The following is a 24857-nucleotide window of genomic DNA, read 5'->3' as shown; positions in this document are numbered from 1 at the left end:
AGGTGTTCATCCCATGACAATAAAATCCCTACAATTTACAGATTGATTAATCAAAAATAAATAATAGAACTAATATCCCGTAGTAGAACCGGGTTAACTATATTAATACATGTTATTGACTTCACATTACTCAGAAGGGTACCGGAAGTGCTAAAGTTCTTATTTTGGTGTTGGTGACAGCGGATCACTTGTACACTGTGGAACAGGCTTGGATGACTGTAGGCTGAGTTTATCAGTCAGTCGCCTCCTGCAGCTCTGCCTCTCGCTGACAGTCAGCCAGTAGCCACTGGATCGTAGTTCACCATACGAACAAGTCGGATTTACAACCGAACTGAACTTCCGGAGTTAAAACAAACGACATTGTAGTTGTTTCACGCCCCAATGGATACTGTTCAGGTGGGTGGGTTTGCAAAAATAATCCGGATGACATGAGTTAGAGTTAGCATGCTGCTAGCAGGGGTTTGCTAACAAGGGCAGGGCCAGTAAGCCACAAGGTGACGAACAGGTAGTTTGGCTGCTCTGACGAGCGCTGCTGCCTCTACACCTGCCTAACGTAATGTTTGTCTCCCCCTGTTCTGCTTTTTTACACTCACTGTTTGTTGCACCCAGAAATTGGCGTCTGGATTCTCTCTGGACCTGGGACCACTGAAAGAACCTCTTGGGTTTATTCGTGTCCTAGAATGGGTGAGTAAAGTCAAAACGCATCTCAAATGTGTCAAAAGTAGATGAGAAACCTCGTTAACGTCAGGGAGAAGTTACTCACACCTGTTAGCCACCATATCACCATATCTCGATATGAGCAGGAGCCCTTTTCATGACCATGGCAGTGTTTGCTGTGTTGTTCGCTAACGCTATACTAGTTGTACTCGTGTATGGAGACGACTCTTTCATTAATAACTAACTGTTCAATGGAAATATTATACATAATTGTTTACTAATTTATAAAGTCATTCTTTGTTTGATATTAAAATCGACAATAAAAAATAGGACTTAAAAAAAAACAAGTTCCAATGAAAAAGGGGTCTACAAAACAACTTAATCCAAATAAGTACTTACTGAATGAACTAATAATAATAATGGTATATAAAAAAAAACGCATTTCAAAAAGATAAATGCGTAGTAGGGTTCCTAAACTAAAATCTGTCCTGTTTTTTTTTTACACCTGCCTCTTCCAACACTGTGTGCCAAAAAGAGCTTATTTGTAACATATTTGTTTGACTTTCCTTTGTTTGTTTTCTCTTAAAATGTCAACACTATCTAGAATTCTAAGAGACATTTCCAGAGAAATGTGAGTGTTGCAGAGTTTGAGACAAATCGTCAACTTAAGCACCCACCCTGATTTTCTCTTTCACACATCCAGCTTGTGACAGTCATGGCAGATTTGCATTGTTCCAGCTTGTTTTATCATTGAAAAGCATGTGAGATATGTGTGCTAAAAGAGAAGCGATATGTCTCAGCAAATCAAACAGTTTATAGTGAAGAGAAAGTGGTAAGGAAGTTGAAATGCACATTGGAAAGGAAACTGCCATTTTAAATGCTTGATTAACATTGTTTGTGAATACAGTTATTTACTTATATCTTTATTTTTACTATTAATTAATAAATGTTATTTAAAATTATGTTCTTACATAATTCATATATCAAATTAGAATTTATTGTATTTATTAATAGAATAATAGTTATTAAATCCTATTTTTTTTGTACAAGAAGCTTTGCCGAAGAAAACTTGTAGTGTCAGAGTCTTCTCTTTTAAGTAATTAAGTAAATTAAATGAAATATATCATGCTGCAGCTTGTGGATTTACTTGTAGCTATGGATACTCCAAATTAAATGCTAAATGTAACTACTAATTTAAATGAGAAGTCACGTTTCTGTTGTAAACCATTGCACTTTTTCCAAAGTGAAGCCCAGACATTGTGAGTATCTCACGTGAAATGCTAGTTGTTGCATAATTTCAACATGTGTGTGTTTAAGGTGCGGGTCTGTGGAACAGCCATGTCCTGTTTATAACCAACACACAGTATACAGTTGCTCACTGTACTGTGGAGTTTCAAGCCAGCTAGGTACATTAGATAGGCCCACTCTCTGTTTCACTGTTCAAGTTTAGTGCACAATTGTCACTGTTATGGTTGTTTATCAAACGTCAGTATGTTAAATCTCAACCAAATAGTCACAGAAGCAGATCATTTTAGTTTTTCAGTGGTTTTTGTGGCCTAAATTCACAGTGGTGCAGGTGATTAGATAGGTTGTACTCAAGTTGTTTAATTTGAAGTTAAAACTCAAAGTGAAGACACACGTTTTTTCTTTGCAATAAGGTTTAAGCAGAGTTGTTAGCTTTAAATAATCATTGTCAGAACCCTGAATAAAGATAAGAAATGCTGATACCTGCAGGTACATTCAGTAAAAGCGACAAACGAGATATTCAAGGTTAAATGTAAACAGTATGATCACATGACTAGAACAGAAAAGAGCATGAAATCAATTTTTGTTTTTAGCTCCAGAGCAGGTCAGAGGTGCAGCTTGTTGCCATGGTGATTTCCACCAGGAAGGAATGAACCAGCTTCCTTGCATTGAACAGAACACCCAGAGTTTATCCTGAAGTTACCTCTGTAACAACAGATCCTGCTCCCTAGTATAGTACCCCAAAGTAAGGTAGTGATGAATTCAGTTCAAGTTTACATAGCAGTAATTACTTATCTTGTCAAGATGATAATTAACGGTGAAGACATACTGTGATTGATCACACAGATTTACTGTCGATGAGTTTATCATCTCTTTTGTTGAACATTTGATGCAGATAAATAAGTGAAATGTTGAAACTGTTTGTGCTGCCATAGCAGAGAGGAGAGAAGATAAGTTGTTAATGTGTGATGAGCTCAGTCTGACTGAAATGTTGATTTAAAATCATGAGAAATATTGAGACAGTGTCTATTTTTTTAAATAAGACATCAGAGGCTTTAGTTTTTATTTCTCCTTATTCTGAGCTGCAATGATAGAACAACACAGTGAAATTATCAACACTGTCAGTAATTATGTCACAAAGAAAGAGTCTGTTAAATTCAGATGAAGCTGTGATAGGTCTGATGTATTTATTTAATGTGATAAACCCCCTTCATTTGTTAGAAACAGTTTTTAAAAGTCTGGAACATCAAAACTATTCCACTCATCTATAAACCTATCTGCTGCTCTTTCTCATTTCTCACTTTGTCCTGTGTCCCTGTCAGGATCATGTCAAATTATGTCACTTTTCAGTGATCTGATTGGTCAGTAGTTGGGCTGTTGACAGGTTTTGATCTCTTATCATGAACCTACCTGCTTTAGAGCAGATCAGAGGTGCAGTGTGTTACCATGGAGATTTACACCAGTAAGGAATGAACCAGCTTCCTAACATTGAACACCCAAAGTTTATCCTGAAGTTACTTCTGTAACCACAGATCCTGCTTCCTAGTACAGTACCCCTAAGTAAGGTAGTGATGAAATCAGTTCACAGTTTACATAGCAGTAATTACTTATCTTTTCAAAATGAGGCAAACAGAAATACAATGTTTTCCTACCAAGTAATTTATCAGGAAGGTGTGCTATGATATATGCCACTGGGCACGGGAATGCCTTGCCAGATGTGGTTGTGGTGTGTTCTTGCAAAAACCGTGCACAGGTTGAACCTTTGGCCGTGTTGCTGGACTGACCCCATTTTAGGGAATGAGAGGGCCATGTTTTTTCATGCAGGGCTGTCGTCTGAACACAGCTTTAAACTCAAGGTTGGGTTCTTGCAGTGTCACCTTAGTTTATGTACCAATACCAAAATAATGTATTTATGAATCTGTCCTTTGAGGAATATGTGTGTGTACAAACCTCTTTTGTTCATTTGGCAGAACAAAAACACTTTTGACAATTTATAGCCATCTCAACCCAAGCCTCTGGACAAAAGTTTGGCCAAAGAGAGATACATTCTATATGTAGGAGTATTGAGTTGTCATACCTGTGACTCTCCTGTAGAGTCACAAAGGCAGGGTGGAATGTTCCTGGCGCGTAGGTTTTAAATGAAAATGATGAGATTATATCCAATATTGTCCTTTTGGGTGATGTTCCCATTTATTGAAAAAATCATGAGAAAATTAACTTACATTGAATTGTTGTCTTTGTTGTCTTGTAGATAAAGCTACGGTAAGAAGCGTCTGCTCCACACCACCTACTGCTTAAAAACTGAACTAATTGGCTCTAGTGTACACCTAGTGCTCCACTGAAATGATGCGAAACAAAATAAACTACACCTTCCCTAGTGGTCAAAATGACACAGCACATTCATATTCAACTCAAAACACTGTCATTTACACCGTGTTTTAAGCCTAAAAGTCCACAAGAAGTGGCTAAGCTAGCATTTCCGACGGTCCCAGAATGCACTTCATTGAAAGATATCAGAGGACTTTTAGGATTAAAACATGGTATATATGAAGCTGTTTGGAGTTCAATATGAATCTCGGGGCTTGCAGACACTTGGATGAAACCACACGAGCAGTATGGAGGGATGTTATGGTTTTTCTGTTGTTTTATTACATCTGAAGCTTTGGTCACTAGTTACTTCTATTGTATGGTGCAACGCTGTTTACACCTGAATCTCCTAAAGTGTTTTGTGGACTCAAACACTTCACCCTGCCCTCCATTGGCATAGTGGTGAGTAGATAATGAAGTGAAATTTCATTTCTGGGTGAGCTATCCCTTTAACTGCAGCTTCAATGCGATACCACTCAGTGCGTTTTCTTTCATTGATACAACTGCTGTGGCCACCAAACAACACAGTTCTGCACCTCACTCACAAGCTCCTCCATTTTGGTGTCAGAAGCATGGCGTCTCGCTTGATCATGATTCACCATAAAAAAAACTAAGTCTGAACATGGAGGCTAAGCCCTGTCCGAAGGGGTTTATTCGGGGGCTATGTAAGATTGGCCTGGGTGGGTCAAACACGGCTGAGGGGACAGTTGGGAAATGCTGAGATCCAGAGATACCTGAAAGATGAAACTCATTCCTGAAAATCCTCCGTGGGCTTGAAGCTTTCAAATTACTCATGGCTTAAAGTTCTCCGGCACTGTGCCGGAATTCCGGCGCAGGCCAGTGGCGGTTGGATTCAGAAATAGATAATTATGTGTCTCTGTAAATATTCTTGCCTTTTTAAAGTGTCGTATTGCAAGGATATGGCTGTGTCATACTGGATATTCTTTATGGCTTTGAAAGTTCTGCACCCTGTCTGACTGAGGAAAGGGTCAGCACATGATGCACTTTTAATGTATCGTTCAATTAGATTTGGTGTTCTTGTCTTTTTGAAAAGGTTTGTGATATGTGCCACAGCCATCATCCATCTTACACCACAGTGTGCCAAACTATTTTTTGATTTGTGGTAATAAACTGGACTGGCCAATCACAGCCCCCCTCCCACCACCACCACCCCCTGCAAATAACATTTCCTTGATTTATCCCTGAATACTGAATTTGATTTTCTGTTTATCTCTCTGTCTAATGTGTCTATGCTACACTACTGCAGTCTACCACTGCAAACAACTGCTAAATTGGTTGAAAATGTTTTGAAATGTGCTGGTGTTAGATGGATCCCCTAAGGGGGAGAGATGTTAGGAGGTAAGGGTGCTGTTCCTCACATAGTGTTTGTAGGTACTGTATTGCTTATTCATTCTTACTTTACAAGGTTATTTCTGCAACACTGATATTTGGTTATGAGAATACAGCCATTTTGCAACCGTCACATAAACCCTGTTATATGAAATCATTTTAATTGCTTATGATAAAGTTAAAGGATTAAATGCTGTTAATGATTGAGGGGAATTTTCTCACCCAAAACCTGGCAAACCTTGGCAAACCTTCATATGCCAAATGTCACCAAGCTACAACTCTACAAATTTTTTATTTTCTTAATTCAAGTTCAATATGTTAGATTTTTAAGGTCAAGACCTTAGCAATTACAGTAAAACCCAACAGTTCCCACAACGAGCAAGAGACACACTTCATTTTAATAGGAAGAAACCTGCAAAGGAACCAGACTCAATGTATGTGGAGAAAAATGGAAGTGAGAGGAGAGGAGAGGTGGAAAGAGGGAAACTGACGCCTTTAATTTGACAGTGTCAAAGTGTGTTTTCTTTTTTTTCTTTTTCATTGGCACTGATCTCCCAATACCTTTTTCTATTTTGCTTTAATTCGATTCAGTTACATCAGATAAATATATTTTGGGCTAGACCAGACAAAATCTCTCCTCTCCGTATTATAGCTCCTTGTGTTTTTCATAAATAAGGTAACTCTGGGGAATAATATACTGGGTTTAGTATTAAGTAATAGATAAAATACAATTAGAAATTGGAGAAACATTAGGAAGTCATCAGATTTGACCTTAACTTAGCAAATGAGAAGAAAGGAAATAATAGAATTTAACAGACTTTAGAAAAGCTAATTTGACAGGGTTAAGAGGTAGTTTTAGGAATGAGGTTTGGGGTGGTATTACTACACCAGGGCCAGAACAAGTGAATTCAGGAAGAAGGTGGTTTTATTTTAGAATGACAAAGAAGGAAATAAGTCAGGTTGTCAGCCTTTAATTATATTGATTTGAATAATGAATACGAAAATTTTGGAGATTGATGTACTCTGCTTACTGATATGCTTACTGACTGCCTTAGGTATTTTGTGGCTCTGAATGGACCTCTGGTGCGAACCTAACTTGGAAGGTTTTTGGAAGAGGTTGGATGTATTCTATAATTAGGACTGTGTTCCGTACTGAAACTTATACATCTTTCCATACAATGTGGATTGCATAGTATCTGCATTAGCAGAGTACTGCTAAGGACTGAAAATTTGGCCAGTCTGATCGACTCAGGTCTGAGTCCAGTCCAGGGCCCATATTCCCAAAGCATTTTATTTTAAAGGGGACATAGCATGCCCATTTTACCACAAGTTGATATGGTTCCTTGGGGTCTTTTCCTTACTCTTGTTGAGGGTTAAGGGCAGAGGATGTCACACTATGTTAAAGCCCTATGAGACAAATTGTGATTTGTGAATATGGGCTATACAAATAAAATTTGATTGATTGATTAATGAAATGTCTGTAACATACTTTGGTCAAAATACCACAAGGATCATTTAAAACAGCACCCTTTTTACCCTGTCTAAAACAGCCCTCCACAGAGTGACCTGTTTTGAGTGCCTGTTCCTTTAAATGCTAATGAGCCAGCTCCCCCTCCCCCCATGATTTTAAACGATATAAATTACATATTTTATATGATATAAATTATCAAATATGCATCCCATACTTTGTATTCCCCTTCTGTTGTCCTGGAGTTTTAATTTTCCCAATCACATAATTAAATGTCCCCCTCTGCCCATCCACTACAAGCACACAAGCAGACAGACAGAGAGAGAAAGAGAGGGGTGGGGGCTATGAAGACCATCATTTACCCCCGAACCCCGACATTCAACGGGTACAACAACAAGCGGAGAAAGCAGAATCGCGGGCTGACCTTATATATACAGTCTATGGGGCTGACCAGCGCGGAGAAATGCTCGTCCCGTGTGAACAGCCAGGCGGCTGCGTGCTGGAGAACGGCGCTGCGCTGCCTCGCAGCGGCGCTTCCGCGTCTGGTGTAAACCCGGCGTAACGAGTGGGGGGGCTCTGTGTGTTTGTGCCGGTGTTACAGTAGCGCTGAACACTGCGGAAGTCTTCCACACTGCTGGCTGTGTGGCGCTGACACAAATTCCAGCTCACGCACGGGAGAGCGAGCGGTCGCGCCCGAGCAGCTGCTGCAGCCTCCCAGTCCCAACGATCCAGACAAATGCCACATGTGAGTGAATCGCGGGCTGACCAGCGGAGAAATGCTCGTCCCGTGTGAACAGCCAGGCGGCTGCGTGCTTGGGAACGGCGCTGCCTCCGGTGTAAACCCGGCGTAACGAGTGTGGGGGGACGGGGGGGGCCAAGGCCATGTAGGGAGACTTCCAGTGCCTTGTTATGACACAAAACCCAGGAAGCTCAATCGAGTCACTCAAGCATGACGTTTCTGACTTAGAGGAACCATAACAAAACGCGCAAGTGTTTTTTTCCCAGAGTTTTTGGGTTGGTAGACATGCCAGATACCCACATTAACCTGTAGAAGCACTAACAAAGTGGAATTTGCATGCTATGTCCCCTTTAACTCTTAAAGGGCCCATATTGTGTAAAATAAATTTTCTGGGCTTTTACTATCTGTAGTTACTTGAAGGGGGTCAGTAGGTCACTTAGTCCATTCTAAGAAATATGTTATCATAACGTCTCGTTTCGTACTTCCTCCCCCGTATGATGTCATTCGGGATCGAACTCCCACCCAGCCGGTACCAGGCTGGTAGACTTAGATTTTACTCTGTATTGAAACTCCATTGTTAAACTCCGTACTGTAACTCGGGACGTTACTCCTACATTGGCCGACTGTCCTGCTAAAACTTGAACAAACATGAGGACGGTGTAACTTACCGTTCAGAAACATCCTGCCAATCAGAGGAGGGGCTCAAGAGGCAGGTGGAAACAGCCTGTTCTGTCTGCAGCTCCAGAGAGAGGCAGAAGAGAGGACATGGAAATAAACATTGCAGCAGTTTTCCCGACTTTAAACCACTGACATATCATCTTAGGGGTACCAATACCTCAAATTCAATCCCAGAAAAATATGTGTAAAATATGGGCTCTTTAAAATATGGGCCCTTTAAGAGTACTCCTAAGTCACACTACAAGTTTCTTACTAAAATTGTCCTACCTAGATCCTATTCACAAAGCTGCTGTGCTAGTGAAAATGCATGTTCATCATCTGGCAGTAATTAATAAAAGAAAAAAATATAAATATAGGTTTATTATAATACAAAACAGTGGACTTGTACCCTTGCCTGTTCATAAAAGGAAAATTCAGCACGGGTCTTTTATCTACAATAAAACATTTTGTTCTGTGAAGAAAAAAGGCTGTTGAAATCTTGCTGCTAGAGTGGAATCGTTGTTTCTCTGATCCATGTTAAAGGTTGAAGGAAATGTTCTTTGTTTCCCTCTTCCTGCTGATGTCTGTTGTTGGTCAGCATATTTGAAGATAGCATTTTTCTCACTTGATAAGAGTCTTGCTGACATTGATTCTTTTATGAAAACAATTCTACAGAGTTAAACTTTTTAAATCTTTATCCTTTGTTTTGCACTTCTTTAGTTTTGTATTATTAGTGCTGCATTACACCTGTGTTACACTTGCAGCAGAATACTTTCCATTCACTGAGCACAGCTGCAGTGACGATAGTGATGGTGGGGAAGTTGGTAAAAAAATCACAGAGAGAGGAAATGTTAATCTGTAATCAGTTGTTTATTGGCTGTAATCTACAAGTTTACCTCTGATCTTAAAAAGTAGCATAGTTGAAAAGGAAACTGTCTTTTATTTTAATGTCAAGATTCAATACTTCACAGCCATATCAACAACGTTGACTGGATTCATTTGGTGAGCTCACTCAAACGTAGTAATGAAATACGTTTGAGAGTATGAAACAGATAAATAAATTCAGAGCCCATAAAATGGATTGAATAGTTAATTCTTTTAACGAATGTTAAAATAAACGCTTTGAGTGGTCATCAAGACTAGAAAAGTGTTTTATTAATAAAGACCATTTACCATTGAACAAACATCTCTGCTATCCTTGAAATATATTTTACAGTCTTTTATTCCTCTGCCATTTCAGGTCTTTACCATCTTTGCCTTCTCTACCACTGGAGGTTACTTTGGGACAACCCACTTCACAGTCAAATGTGGAGACAAGGAACCACAGGATGTTAAGGCTGCGTTTGCATACCCATTCAGGTACTGTAGAACAAGAGTGCTCCTTTGCTCTTTATTTCTTTTATAGGCCCTGTCCACATTACTGTCAATAAGCACTGAAATGCTGGATTTTCAGATTGTATACTCATGCCAGAATATACACCTGGTCTGACTCCTGTTTCACTTCACAAACAATTCAATTGTGGATTACTGCCATCAATAATGATTTTGATTGCTGGTCTGAATGCTGAATGCAGTGTTTCTTGGATGGTTGCATTTAGATCCTCTATCAAAAAGCAGTGGATTACATGGTTAAACATCAAATGCATGCAGAACCACTTAAAATGTGTGTTATTTGTGTCATTTTGAGACCTGACCCAGAGCTGCCATTTTCAACCACTAAACATTAAAACCATATTGGTTTATTTTTTACTTATGGACTGCACTGAAGTTTTGTACAGATAAAAAAAAAAGGGAAAATCACATGTAAATGTATTTATTAAAATACAGAAGAAATGTATTAATATTGCACAATTCATCCATAAGGGCACTTCATAATTGTTAAAAACAGGAACATCATAAATCCTTCTAATTAAAGGAATACAACACAGAGCAGTGGGCAGCTATGGGGAGCAGATGTTAGAGGAGTAAGGTTTGTGAGGAGTAAGTGCTCAGGGGCACTTAGACAGTGGGATAGGGAGAGTCTTGAACTTGAACAGATCCAGGTCTGGTCCGTGGCCAGTCCGTGGCCTCGAGCTGACGGAAAACTACACGTCGTACTGCTTCAAAGTTTTCGCGGGGAAATACCCTGTTAGGTGAGAGCGATTGACTATCTGCCAGAAATCATCTATAAATCTGCCACCAAACTGCTGAAAATGAATTGTATATTCATTTCTCAGTTATGAAAAAAAACATTACTTAAATGTACATGGAAGGAAGGTAAACATTAAATCTCTTTGTGGAATCTGACAAATGTGTCTTAATCACTTCATATTCTCTGTTCTTGCATTCCTTGGATAAAGAGTAAGTGAGGTGAGGACTTGTTTTCCCTGAAATCCCAGAGTATGAAAATAATTGTAATCAGAGTGACTGTTGAAAGAGTTTTCTGTAATTCTTTTCAGGTTGTCAGCTTACCCATATAAGATACCATTGTGTAATGGTGGCCAATCCAATGAGACCTACCTGCAGGGAGACTTCTCCTCCTCAGCAGAGTTCTTTGTGTGTGTCAGCGTATTTGGGTTTCTTTATTGCACCGCCACGCTAGTCCTCTACCTCGGCTACCAGAATGTCTACCGCCAGACCACCCGCGGCCCCATCATTGTAAGTACATGTCCTATACTAACCCTCATGAAGAGAGTTGGGATGGGTTTTACATCCCAGGATTGTTTTGTGTAGTTAGCTTGTTTTATTTTCTTTCTCTCACTGGGTGGTCACTCAGACCAAATTCAGCCTTGCAGTTAAATGTGTTGTCGGGGGCATGTATTTGTTCAGGGAGAGAGGATTTGACCAAACCACCTATGTATTCATGTGCATATTAATCCAATCAACCAATCGTGGCAGTAGTGCAGTAGCCTTTGCATAATCCTGCTGACAACTGAACAATCCAACAGATATGGGTGAAAACATAACATCCGCAGTGGAGCTAATTGTGAGTTTTTATTGAAACCTGCCCACAGATGAACGCAGCCGAGAAGTTTGAAAACTGTGAATGTTGTTTTGGGGGGGACAACATACTCATTTTTTAAATAGTAAATTATAGTTGCATGCAAAATGAACTGAGACCGTTCTGAGTAGTGATGTGTAAGTGAACAGTGTACTATGTACTCTTTACCAGGACCTTGTGGTGACCGCTGCCTTTGCCTTCCTGTGGCTTGTGTCCTCCTCAGCTTGGGGCAAAGGCCTGACTGATGTCAAATGGGCCACTAACCCTGAGCACTTAGTGGAGTCATGCAAGGACATCTGTCACCCCGGAGAGTTTCCTTCCATGGGCCGCCTCACTGCCTCTGTGGTAAGTCATGTTAGAGCAGTGCACCTGCTGCAGTGGCGGGAACGCAATGGTCATATTTTGTAAACTTTTATGCTCTTAAAAAGCTCATCCTATCTCCTCCATGATTTAACAGAGCTGCAAAGCCATCCTCTCAACAGTTTACAACTTTTGATTGTAAACATTAGGGTAATCAGTGTTCCCGTTGTTGCCCAGTGTTCAGGCCCACACTATTTACATAGGTTTTCCATAGATCTATAGAACCCTATTTGGTTCATTTTTGTGTATCAGTGCTGGCGCCCATTTTTATTGAATAAAGAACTACACTGTGTAAAATACTAGTTATCAATACTTTGAAGCTGCTGTTATAAACTGAAAAAGAAAATGTCTTATCCATGCAGCAGTACAGTTACATCAGAGAAACTGAGTTTGATCAGACTAGAGGAGAGTAGACTGACAAGGAGGATTTGTTATCAAAGGATGGTAAAAACATAATAAATCTTTTAACACCACTCCAGCTGGATGGACAATGTGTTAGAGAGAGAGCAAAACACATACCAAAACACCTAAGCTAGAGTTGCTTTATGTTATTATGAGGACTGTGAAAAAACCTTTCAGATTATTATGAAACTGTGCAGGACAAATGAGATGATGGCAGGCCGTTAATGTCTGGGTAATTATTGGGAAACACTGCACACACCTTTTGGTGCACCACAAGAGTGAGGCTGCCAGCAGTGACATCGAACAATAAAGATCTTAGTAAGAGTTCAACACATATTGAGCCAACACATGACTTTTCTTGCAACAGATTCTATGTCTGTTGTAATCAGCAACACTGGTGTTGTCATGAGTTTATTACCCGGTTCGAAAATGTCATTCCTAGATAACTTAGTTACTTACTTTAGATTGTGTAGTTTTACGACAGAGGATAGTGTCAGTTGTGTTATTTACCTCCACATATTACATTATGTGTAAATGGTTGTGATGTTGCAGTGTGTGTGTGTGTGTGTGTGTGTGTGTATATATATATATACACACACACACACACACACACACTGCTCAAAGAAATTAAGGGAACACTTAAATCACACATCAGATCTTGATGAATGAATTATTTAAGTTGAAAATCTTCAAAACAACGGTCAATGGAAACCAAAATAATCATCACTTTTGAGGGCTGGATTCAAAACCACACTGAAAATCAAAGTAAAAAATGAATATCACAGGCTGATCCAACTTGAGCGAAGTTCATCACAGCAACTCATAATGTGACTCAGTAGTGTGTGTATGGCCTCTGAGTGCCTATATGCACTCCCTGCAACATCTGGACATGTTCCTGATGAGTTGGTGCATGGTGTCCTGGTGGATCTCCTCCCAGACCTGGAACAGGGCATCAGTGAGCTAGTGGATAGTCTGTTGCGATACTTGGCGGGCATCGGATACACCGATACATAGTGTCCCATAGGTGCTCAATTGTATTTAGGTCAGGGAAACGTGATGGGCCAGTCAATGGCAGCAGATACCGGTCCTGCTGCTGGGTTGATGCCCTTCTACGGCCCTGTCCAGCTCTCCTTGTGTAACAGCTGGTCTCCTGGTATCTCCTCCATGCTCTTGAGACTGTGCTAGGAGACACAAACCTTCTTGAGACCGCATGTATGGATGTGCCATCCTGGAGGAGCTGGACTACCTGTGCAACCTGATTGAGCTGCAGGTACCGCCTCATGCTACCAGTAGTGACAAGGACACTAGCAGAACACAAAACTAGTCTTGGGGGTTTTCTTCCTTGAGCCTCTCCATTGCACCTGTGTCACTTTCATTTGCAGCAAAGCAGGGGAAATTGATTCACAATCACTTGTGCTTTCTAAATGGACAGATTGATAAACTGTGACGATTAAATGTTCCCTTAATTCTGTTGAGCAGTGTTCATAACACAGTATCCTTTGTCATGGCTCTTATTTGCCATGATGCTTATCAGCGATGTGTGTGTTTGGTTCAGCCTGACCATGACCTGACAGGCATACAGTCAGAAAGGACCGCCCTGAAGGACAGTCTAGTGTCAATTTATATGTTACTTAGTGTTAACTTCTGCCAAGATATATATTTATTTACATTTCTGGATTACTTTCTTCTAGTTTTGAGCAGTTTATATATAAACAAACTTTAATGAATTCAGCTAACGTGCTTTATTTTGACTCTGCTTTCAGCACCTGGACACACCCCATTCTTAGGAGGGTCAATTCAGTTTTATTTGTGTAGCACCAAATTATATCATGCGTTATCTAAAGGCACTTTACATAGTAAGGTTGTGACCGTACAATACTATAGAGAAACACAACAAGTCCCACAATAAACCAACACTTGTTGATAATGGAGAGAATAAACTCCCTTTTAACAGGAAGAAACCTCCTACAGAACCAGACTGAGGCTGGGAGCCATCTAGGTCATGGTTATAAACTTCTTACAATTTGCATTTTACAATCGATTAGTACTAACTACTTGCCTCAGTGCCGTTATTAGCACAGGAGTCAGCAGTGTAAACTATATATAATAAAATATGAATGCACATTGTAACATGAAAATGTGGTCTTATCTAGCATCTTTATTTTCCATTTCTGAATTTAATGTTCGAGGGAAAATACATTTTAATATCCTACATTTAATGTCAATAATGTAAGTGTTGATGTACAGGTCAACTTTTGAGCTCTACTTCAGAATCAGAATCGGATTTTTATTAAAGATATATATAAAACAATAGGAAACAAAAAACAAATTATATAGAAAATACTATAGGCAAATAAAAAAGATACTTTAAGCGGGAGGGATTGTGCAAAATGTACAGCTATTGTTATTGTAAAGTGTCAAAGTCACAGGTAGGGACATCAGTGCAGTTCGGTAAAGGGTCCCAGGCCTTATTGATGAGGCCGGCAGCAGTCGGGAATAAACTTGTTTTGTTGCGTGAGGTTTTGGTCCTGATGGCCTGCAGGCCCCTGCCAGAGGGAAGTGGGTTAAAGAGTCCATGTCCAGGGTGGGAGGGGTTGGCCACAATCTTACCTGCACACCTTAGAGTCCTGGAGACGTACAGGTCCTGGAGAGAGGGCAGGTTGCAGCTGATCACCTTCTCGACTTCAGGTCCTGGGTTATGAAGGTGCCCAGGAAGCAGAATGACTCCACGGTGTCCACTGGAGAGTCACACAGGATGATGGGGGTGGGCGGGACCTGGCTCTTCCTGAAGTCCACAGTCATCGCCACTGTTTTGAGAGCGTTAAGCTCCAAGTGGTTGTCACTGCACCAGGTCACCAGGTGGTCGATATCCCACCTGTAAGCAGACTCGTCGCCGCCAGAGATGAGTCCGATGAGGGTGGTGTTGTCCGCGAACTTCAGGAGTTTGACGGACTGGTGACTGGAGGTACAGCTGTTCGTGTACGGGAAAAGAGCAGAGGAGAAAGAACGCAGCTTTGGGGGGATCCGGTGCTGATGGTCCGGGGTTCAGAGGCATGTTCCCCCAGCTTAACGCGCTGCCTCTTACAGTATCAGACAGGAAGTCTGTGATCTACCTGCAGATGGAGTCAGGCACGCTCAGCTGTGAGAGCTTGTCCTGGAGCAGACCAGGGATTATGGTGTTGAATGCAGAGCTAAAGTCCACAAACAGGATCCTGGCGTAGGTTCCTGGGGAGTCCAGGTGCTGGAGGATGAAGTGGAGAGCCATGTTTACAGCATCTTCTACAGAACTGTTGGCTCTATAGGCAAACTGTAGAGGGTCTAGCTGGTTGGTGATGTCCTTGAGGTGGGACAGGACAAGATGTTCAAAAGACTTCATTACCACAGAAGTCAGGGCGATGGGGAGACAGAGTCAGGTCCTGCTGCTTTACAAGGGTTCTGTCTCCAGAAGATCTTGTTAACGTCCTTCTCCAGGATGGAAAAGGGTGAAAACTTTGGTAGAGGGGGAAGCAGGCACTGTGGTGGGTAGGTGTGATCACTGATATTTAAATTTCAGTATTATAACAGTTACCATATATGTTAACATGAGTGGTGGTGTTGTTGCTGGTGAGCCGTGTATTACTGCTACAAGTAGACATGTTAATGTAGGCAGATTAAACCTTTTAATGGAATGTGTTTAGATGACATTACGATATTAACCCATAGATTTGCTTCGCCTTTATACATCTCATCTTGGTCTGTCTGCCAAGGGATTGTTCTATTCTTGTTTAATAGGGTTGTTAAAAAGGAAGTCAGTGATCTTCTCTGTGATTTTTTTGGCAATTTCTTCAGACATTTTCAACTTGGTCAACATACTGTGGTACGCTGCCTCACCCCCTGCCTGCAAGATGCTCTTTGCCTGTTTATAAAAATTGTATTACTATTGAACAAACTGCTTGTCCAAATAGCACCAAATTCGTCACTGTAGTTCCCCAGGCCATGAAAAATACATGTGCCAAGTGTGAAGCTGATAAGAATGTTTGGTGAGATATGTACTTCACGTACAGACAGACAGACATTTGTGGAATTAGAAGGTAGAGTAGATAGATAGTAGATTAAAACATTTAAAAATCTGTCTGCTGGTAGCATCACCAGTCCTACCACTGGATGTAATGATACACATTTACATGTTTGTGCCATCAGTGAATACAATGAGTGAAAAGAGCAAATGTATAATGGGCATCCATTTATAATGCTGTATTCCTGGGGCTGTATTCATAAAGCTTCCTAGTACAAAGAGTTGACACATTTCAAAAAGAATCTTAGATTAATGAGGTTTTCTAAGAAAGTCCCCTCACAGTTGAGACTAGATACTGGTGAAGATGCTGGTTCCTCTTAAAGAATCACAGACCTGATTGTAACCTCCTATGGTAAAAAACTGTTAGTCGTAGGGGCGGGAGGAGGTCTTCTAAGAGGCTTAAGTTACTTAAGAAATGTATATGCTAACTTACAAAGTTATTTTGAGTTATACCACAATCCAACAAAATCAAAGGGGAGGATACAATATCAACAACAAAAAATCTAAAGACTATTGCAACTCCAGAAAAAAAGGACCTTTGAAATGAAACTGTGCATTGTGTGTCACCAGTCATCTGTTTCCCTGTCTTTCTACAGATATTTGGCTTCTTGAATTTGATCCTGTGGGCAGGTAACTGCTGGTTCATTTACAAAGAGACCCCTTTCCACAAGGATCCCAACCCACCGGTCACCATGGAGGAAGGGGAGGCGCCTAACCCACAACAATGAGGGTCCTCAGGCATTGGCCTGCACCCACAGCTGAAAAGCTTTGTGCCCAACACTGGTCTCTCGCAGTTGTGATTTAAAAATCCCCCAATACTTGTCAAAAAGATTTGTCAATTATAAATAGCTAAAGTTAACCTCAAACCCAGTGGCTGAAAAATCTTAAACCCCATAAACCCCGTGCCTTGAAAACACTAAGTGTGAATACAAACTAAGTACTTAACACTATCTACCACAAGACTTTATGTGAATTTAGCCTGAAACCTAAACTGTATGTAAGTGGTGTTCAGCAGAGCAGACCTGTATAGTATTTTTGCTTTAACATCGTCTTCCCTTGATATCTGCTCTTCAGGGAGCCACCGAGTGATGAAATTGTGATGTAAGAACATATAATCTCTGCTGGTCCTCTTCTGGAAAAGGCAAAGGACTAATAGAAGTTGAAATCAAACAATTCTCACATCCAATAAAATCAGTTGTTGCGATAAAAAGCAAAATCCAGAATACATGAATTATATGGGATTAGATGCACTTTGTGGTTTCTCTCTTGAGCAGGATTATTGTAGGCCCTGCTCTTTTTGCATTCATTTATCTGTAAGAGCCAATGCTACAGTACAGATTCTAACTCCTTTATTTCAATTTCAATAAATGACTCAGCCTCAAGGTCAAAATATGTTGTATGCTCTTTTTCCTTCAGTTATAGAACCAGCTGAAACGACAGGCCTGTTAGACAACCAGACTAAGAAAAGTGCTGATTGACAGGTATAAAGGAGTGTAACTGTCAATTTAACAGCCATAACATGCCCCCACCTCTGAGTCCTGTGAGAAACACTGCAATATGTTAGATAACCACATATTTGTTAAACTTCCAATTCACTTGGATTTTCCTTTGCTTTAAATAGAAAACACACAAACATGGAGAACATCACACAACAATCTGCTTTACCTCAGGAGGGGAAGCAAAGCTTTTGACTTTTGAAATGGTTATTTTCAGTGATGTTACAGCATTTGCCACACTACTGTGTCCAGGCCAAGGCAGGCTCTCTACATGTTTACTCCCACAGCTAGTGTACTGATGTCAGGTTAAACCTCATTTAGTTCCTGTTAGTTCAAAATGTTATATTTAAACTACTCTGTAACAGTAAGGCTCCCCCTTGTTTGCAAAACGAGACTTTATTTACATTATTATATACAGGTTATTTGTATTCTTTCTACATTATTTGGTCTGTTGTATTTTTTTAAAACCACTGTTGGGTTTCTGTTTGTATTCCCCAATGAAAAATTATCAGTGTGCAACTTTTTTTTCCCTTTAATTTTTGGTGATGTCACATTCATTGTACCATTGTGTGTCAAAAGGGGCAAGATGTGGTTGCCAGATTGATGTAATCCTGCTGTATTTCTTTATTACTCCTTCACCTATTTTTTCTGTACATGTAACTTGCAGCAGTGCAGTACATAGTACTGGTTTTCTATTGGAGTCCTATAGCCTTTCTAATGAAGAATGTCAGTGTTTAGGCATGAGGAAAAACAAAACAAAATCATGCCTGACCCTAACACTACAATACTATATTGAGTCACTGTTGACTCAGAGGGCCTTAATTACCCTTATGAAGTATATGTGCATTAATAGATCGAACAGTGACTCATATGGAAACTATCTGTGCAGCTGTATTATTTCATAGCCTGTGGAATGTATGAGGGACTGTTCGAGGCACTATAAGTAAAGTAATATAATTCCACATCATATTTACATTGAATATATATATATATATATATATGCTTAATCAATTTTAAAATAGACTTTTTACTTTTAGTAGAGCAGGGTGATATACTGATGCTCACGTTATGTTTATTGACATTTGACTTAATTTATTTTATGCCTTGTATGTGCTAAAGGAAAAAATGGTTGGTCTGTAATGATATGTAAAACATGAGCGCTGCAACTGCTGGATACAGTCTGCTTTCTTAATTACATCACAAATGAATGAGAGTCTTTTGATCATCCACACACATGATTTGCAGTAATAGCAATACTAGACATCAACAATTGCTTTTTATTAAAAGTTACAATTCAAAGAGAAGATTTTCACAATACAATGTTTACCTTAATATCAATTTAATATCAAAAATGTATTTCTTGGATATGTACAATAAGCATTTTCACTTCTAACTTAATTACAACTTGTCAACTATTACCCTTTACTTCTACTCAAACTCAATCAAAGGTATCTGTAAATAATAAATACATAAATAATTTGCCTAACCGCTCACGATAAATGTCATATCGTTTTCAACAATTCATTTAAACTAGTAGCAATGCTAAATATAAATATCTACAATTGCTCTTAAATCACAGATGTAAGTGTAATTCTAGATATCTAAACCTATATTTACTTGCAATTGTAACTAGTAATTTAGTTTCTAGTAACATGAAATTTCAGATATCTGAAATGTAATGGTAACTACTGGAAAGTCAGGTCATAATACCAATTATATTTAAGATGTCTACATGATAGAATTTTTAGATATCAAACAACACAATTCCACCAGTCAGAATTGCATATCTTTAATAACAAATGAATGTGGAAGAGTACATCTCCAAAATACAATTTTAACATGTCTAAATTGTTTTAGAGATATCTTATTGATTCATATTTTTAATTATTAATAAACATTTGGTGTTGTAAGAATGACAGCTTGATATGTCAAAAGTAACATACAAGTTAGGCCAACAAATCCGAAAGGATTTACTATGTCAGATCTATAAGACTTTGCAACTGTTGATATGTGAATTGGAAAATGACATATCTATTATTCAATTCATTTTTTATTCAATTTTGTTTGCATAGTCCCAAATCTCAAGGCAGTAATGTCGAGATCTTACAATATTATAGAGAAACCCAACAGTTCCCACACCGACCAATTACTTTGACAACAGGGGAGAGGGACAGAGAGAAGTGCTCAATGAATGATGGGAGTTCCCCCAGCAGTTTAGATAACTATATCATAACTAAGGGATGGTTCAGGGCTCACCCGAGTCATAACTATAGGCTTTATCAAAGAAACGTTGTCTACCTCCAGAACCCAAACTGGGAGTGGGTTCCAGGAGAGGAGCCTGGTAGCTGAGGGCTCTACTTCTCGTTCTACTCTTACAGTACGGAGCAAAATTTATGCCAAAACTTATCAAACAAACAATGTTTTACAAATTCCCCACCTTTCACTTACAAACACTGTGAGGTTTGCAAATACAAAACCCAATTAACAAACCAATGCATTTAGTTTCACAAATACAAAATGCACTTGACGAACAAGTACACTTCATATTTCTAATAAGTAATGCTTCATCATTTCATGCAAGTACAAAAAGGAAAATCCCACAAGGACAAAAAAATGTGTCCTACATGTACTAAAAATACATCTGAAAAGTAGGACACAAAAAATCACGTGACTTTTGTCACGATTTTTCCGCTGTTGTGTCATGCTAGGTAAGTGTCCTGAATACTTCTCCTTCCAGGCCACAACAGCAGGTGGCACTGTGAGCCAATTTACAGGCACCAGGAAGTCAAGAGTCAAGAGATTGAACCCAAGTGAACGTCACCGCCACTATCAGACATGACGCGTGCATTTATGACAGTATCCAGAGGCAGACAAATGAGAGAAATAATATTGTGTAATGTATAATTCCTCACTCCCTCAAACATGTATTTCCCCCTAGCCTGGTATTTGTCATATGAAATCAATGCTTTTTTTCTGTTTTTCAGATGAAACATTGTTACTATTACGTGTAACAAACTGATAATTTTAAAGGGTTAAAATAATGAAAATAAATGAATAATTGGTATTTTCGAACAGGACTAAAGTTAGTTACAAAAACTGTGTCATTTGAAACGAAAAAATATGAATTTATAGTAATTTTATAGCAGTTTCAGGGAGGGGCATATTTTCCCTTACAGTAATGAGAGGAATTTTTCTTTTAAATGTGATACTACCTGATACTACACAAAAACAATAATGGTTTAATAATAATTGTTAATAATTGTTGCTTATCAGTGACTATATGCCAGGCTGTGTTAACCCTCCAAAAGAAATCCCATTATCATGTTGTATATGGAATATTATATATTAATGTTATTTTTACATAGAAATTGTGGTATTATGTAAACAAACTGGTATTTTATGGGTCACTACAATACTGAAAATAAATGAATATTTGGTATTTATGATCAAGACTGATGTTGATTAATAAAATTAAGTCATTAAAAGTATGTGTGGAACTACCCTAAACATAATAATTCATAAAAGTCAATGTTGTTGCTAATCAGTGACATATGTCAGAATGTGTTAACCCTCCAAATGTGAGTTCATGCAAAGAAACTCATATTTTAAAGGGTTAAAATACTGAAGATTCATGAATATTTGGTATAAATGATCAGAACTAGAATTGTCACAATGATGACATTAATGAGGCTCTTATTTGAACTGTTTTATCTGCTCCAGTACAGTCCAAACAGCTTTTGGTAACATGTGGGGCTTCAATGATATAAGGTCTCTTCTTTGTTCATGAAGCTGATTTGCTCCTCACCCTTTTGGAGAAGTTTCTGAACTTATCTGACATTGGTAACATACTGCCTAATAAAGAAAACAGGACATCTGCTGTGTAATACATTTAATAAAAAAATAAATGAATTACTCAAAGGGTTCGAAGAAAATAAATAAATAAATAGAATAAAACATTATGAAGTATCAACATTTTAAAGATCCTCCTGCAACAATGGAATTACAATTTTACTTATTACACCAAATATCCTGAACCAAGGTCAGTAACCATTTGACTAAAAACAGATGACTGCATTGTTGTTGAGTTGTGATAAATGTGTCAAAATTAACCATCTGAGGCATATCATCTGTATTCTCTGGAACTTTAAGAAACTTTGATGTTTTCAAATTCAGAGCAGATCCTTTTAACAGAAACAGATAACATCAAAATATCAACATTTAAAAACATAGAGTCACCGTTTTGTTGATGAATGTGTGGCTCACTATAGTTTCTACTCATGGTTGCTGGTGATCCCCTTCTTATCTCTTCACGGTCCTGATGGTGGTAGATTTCCACAGGCTCAGACACTGGACTGACAGGAAGAGGCTGGATAGACTGATTAGGAGGGCCAGCGCGGTCCTGGGATACCCGCTTGACCCAGTGGAGGTGGTGAGACAGAGGAGGATGATGGTGAAGCCATTCTCTGATGGACAACATCAGCTCCATCCCTGCATGACACACTGCGCAGCTCCTCCAGTGACAGACGGATTCACCCTAAGTGTGTGAAGAAGAGGTATCACAGGTCGTTCCTTCCTGCAGCAGTGAGACTGTACAACCAGCTCTGCTCCCAGTAAAACCACATGCACCACCATTATGGACTGCACTTTTTAAAATTCATTTTTCAGTTGTAGTTGCACTGAATAAGGTCACAATAATAAAACAACAAAAGTAAAAACAAATGGGGAGGGGGTATCACCCTCTCTTTAAACCTGAAGATCCATTCTTTTCAGACCAGCTGAGAACACGATGCACTCTTCCGTTTGTATACAGTTCATTTTCCCCAGCGCTGTTCGTGGAGCTCTGCTTTAATCCCTAAATGATGAGTACATTTTTCCATAGAGTATATTTCCTTTACAATGTCCAACCTCTGTCCTGGTAGACACACTAACTCTCTAACTGCAATATTCATCTGTCTGTGCAATATCAACAGTTCATGTGCAATCCATTCACTGTACATATTCTCCCACTGCGCATATGTTTCCTGTCTTTACACTGTATATATTAGTTTAATGCCATTCATACTTTTATATATTTCTATAAAAAATGTTATATTCCTTCCCCTAAGTATTGTTACTTATTACTTGCTGATGCGTATTTGACGCTTGTGGCTGTAATACTGCAGATTTCCCATTGTGGGATTAATAAAGGAGCACAAAGGTCCTCCACTAGCTTTCAAAAACAGGGAAATTAAACACCAACAGTCATCAGGGAAGCTGGCAGCAAGGCAGGTTTAGATTAGGTAACATATGCAGCATGAATTCAACATTATTATTTTTTACCTTAGTGGACTCAACAAAAGAGTGCTCCTCATCCATGAACATCAACAAAGCCTATATCATTTATCTACTGTAAAATTATCCTCGCCAACATTTGAAGATAAAAGCTGGTTTTAAAATTACTTCAAAGTCTTTTTAACTGATCTACAGTTCAGCATTACTGTTGAACTTGGTGGACCTGGCAATATAGAATTATTTAAAGAACGAGTATTCGGAGTGAGGAGTGGAAATGAAAGTGACACCATTCTCCCTAAATCAAGGCAGTGTTGCTTTAAATGATCTAATCTCTATCCCTTTTCATTCTGTGAACTTCTGTTTAGTTTTTGTATAAACAAAATCAATTAGGACAAATCTAATGTAAGTAATATTATGCTAAAAACGTGAGAGCTGCAATTTAATTTAAATACCAAGATTTTCTCTTTTTGATCTAAATCTTGTAATGTTTTATATTTGTTTCATCCACAAATATTTGACAACTAAAGCTGTGGTCACTAGAGGGCGCTCTGACTCTTGTGTAGTGATTCCTGCTGAGGGTCACGAGCACCTTACAAGAGTGACGATGTAGAGAAGATTGGCAAAAGGCAATGACGACTGTTTTAGTGTATACTGCATGTTTGAGGAAAGCCTAATCTTTATTCCTGTCTGGCTTTATCTAGCACACAGTATTGTAAAAGGTTAATACCATTTTAACCAGTTTTGAAATTAAGATTTCCCCGGTTCATGACCCCATGTTCAATTTGGTCAAAGTCAATGTTTCATTTTGAAATGGTGTAAGACAGTGTACTGATGAAGAGCTAATTGAAAGTAGGCATCACTCAACACTAATATTGAAGCCACTCTGGCTTCAAATAAATTTGAAATATGCATAACCTGCCCACTACACAGAGACGTCAAAAGAAGTGACCCAGTGGAAAATGTGGTGGCAATGATTTAAAAATAAGATAATCAGTACTTTTCGTTGGTGGAAGTTGTCAGAAGTGCTCAACTAAAAGCTTTCCAACACAATGAAATTACACAAGTGTATTCAGCAAGTACTAATAGTAAGAATCAATGATATTATTTATAATTTTATATTTTGTTAATACTGATACAACAATGTGTCAGCAGCATCTTATACTGTTCCAATTGTTCAAGGTTAATGCATGTTCAGGTAGCTTGGACCGGTCAGGGAAAAGTGTTTCATTGGGGGAAAAAGTCTGTAATATTTTACTTCTCTCTAACTATCATTTACTAGTTGTGTCTAAACATGAAATAAATCATTAATAACACACTATAGTAAAGTTGCATTCAGATTTAAATGTTAATTAATGCATTTGTTAACAAATTTAAAGCCTGTATAAACAGATACAGTTGTGCAGATACAGTCATAATATAAAATATGTTTTTATAGTTTGTTAAAGGCAAAAAATCTACAATATCTTTAAATAAAAAAATAGCTGCTCTGAGAGCCAGCATAACAAATATTACCACTCAAAATCTCTAGGATCTTCCTGCCCATGAGTCAGAGAGGTGATTATCATGATGAAGTCTTTCAATTCAACTCAATTCAATTTTATTTCTCTCGCACCAAATCATAACATACATTTTCTTCAGGTACTTTACATGTTAAGGTCAAGACCTTAAAAATATTAGAGAAACCCAACAGTTCCCACAATGAGCAGCACTTTGGCGATTGTGGAGAGAAACCCTGTCCCAACCAAGGCCCTGACACATATTTTTGATCATCACCATATCAACTACCATTTGTACCATGACCTCTCACAACT

General features: G+C 38.8%; 1 protein-coding gene across 1 annotated transcript; it reads left to right on the top strand.

Annotated features, from left to right (window-relative positions):
• The first annotated feature begins 179 nt into the window (after nucleotides 1–179).
• On the top strand, nucleotides 180–21219 carry sypl2a (synaptophysin-like 2a). The gene is made up of 6 exons (XM_035152644.2): nucleotides 180–396; nucleotides 610–684; nucleotides 9724–9842; nucleotides 10922–11120; nucleotides 11635–11808; nucleotides 16876–21219. The coding sequence occupies exons 1-6, from the start codon at nucleotides 382–384 to the stop codon at nucleotides 17005–17007; spliced, it is 714 nt and encodes a 237-aa protein (XP_035008535.1). The 5' UTR covers nucleotides 180–381; the 3' UTR covers nucleotides 17008–21219.
• The last annotated feature ends 3638 nt before the right edge of the window (nucleotides 21220–24857 follow it).

Source organism: Hippoglossus stenolepis, chromosome 3 (genome assembly GCF_022539355.2).
Source record: "Hippoglossus stenolepis isolate QCI-W04-F060 chromosome 3, HSTE1.2, whole genome shotgun sequence".
Lineage (NCBI taxonomy): Eukaryota > Metazoa > Chordata > Actinopteri > Pleuronectiformes > Pleuronectidae > Hippoglossus > Hippoglossus stenolepis.
Note: the sequence above shows the minus strand (reverse complement) of the source record. Positions and strands in the feature narration are given on the sequence as shown.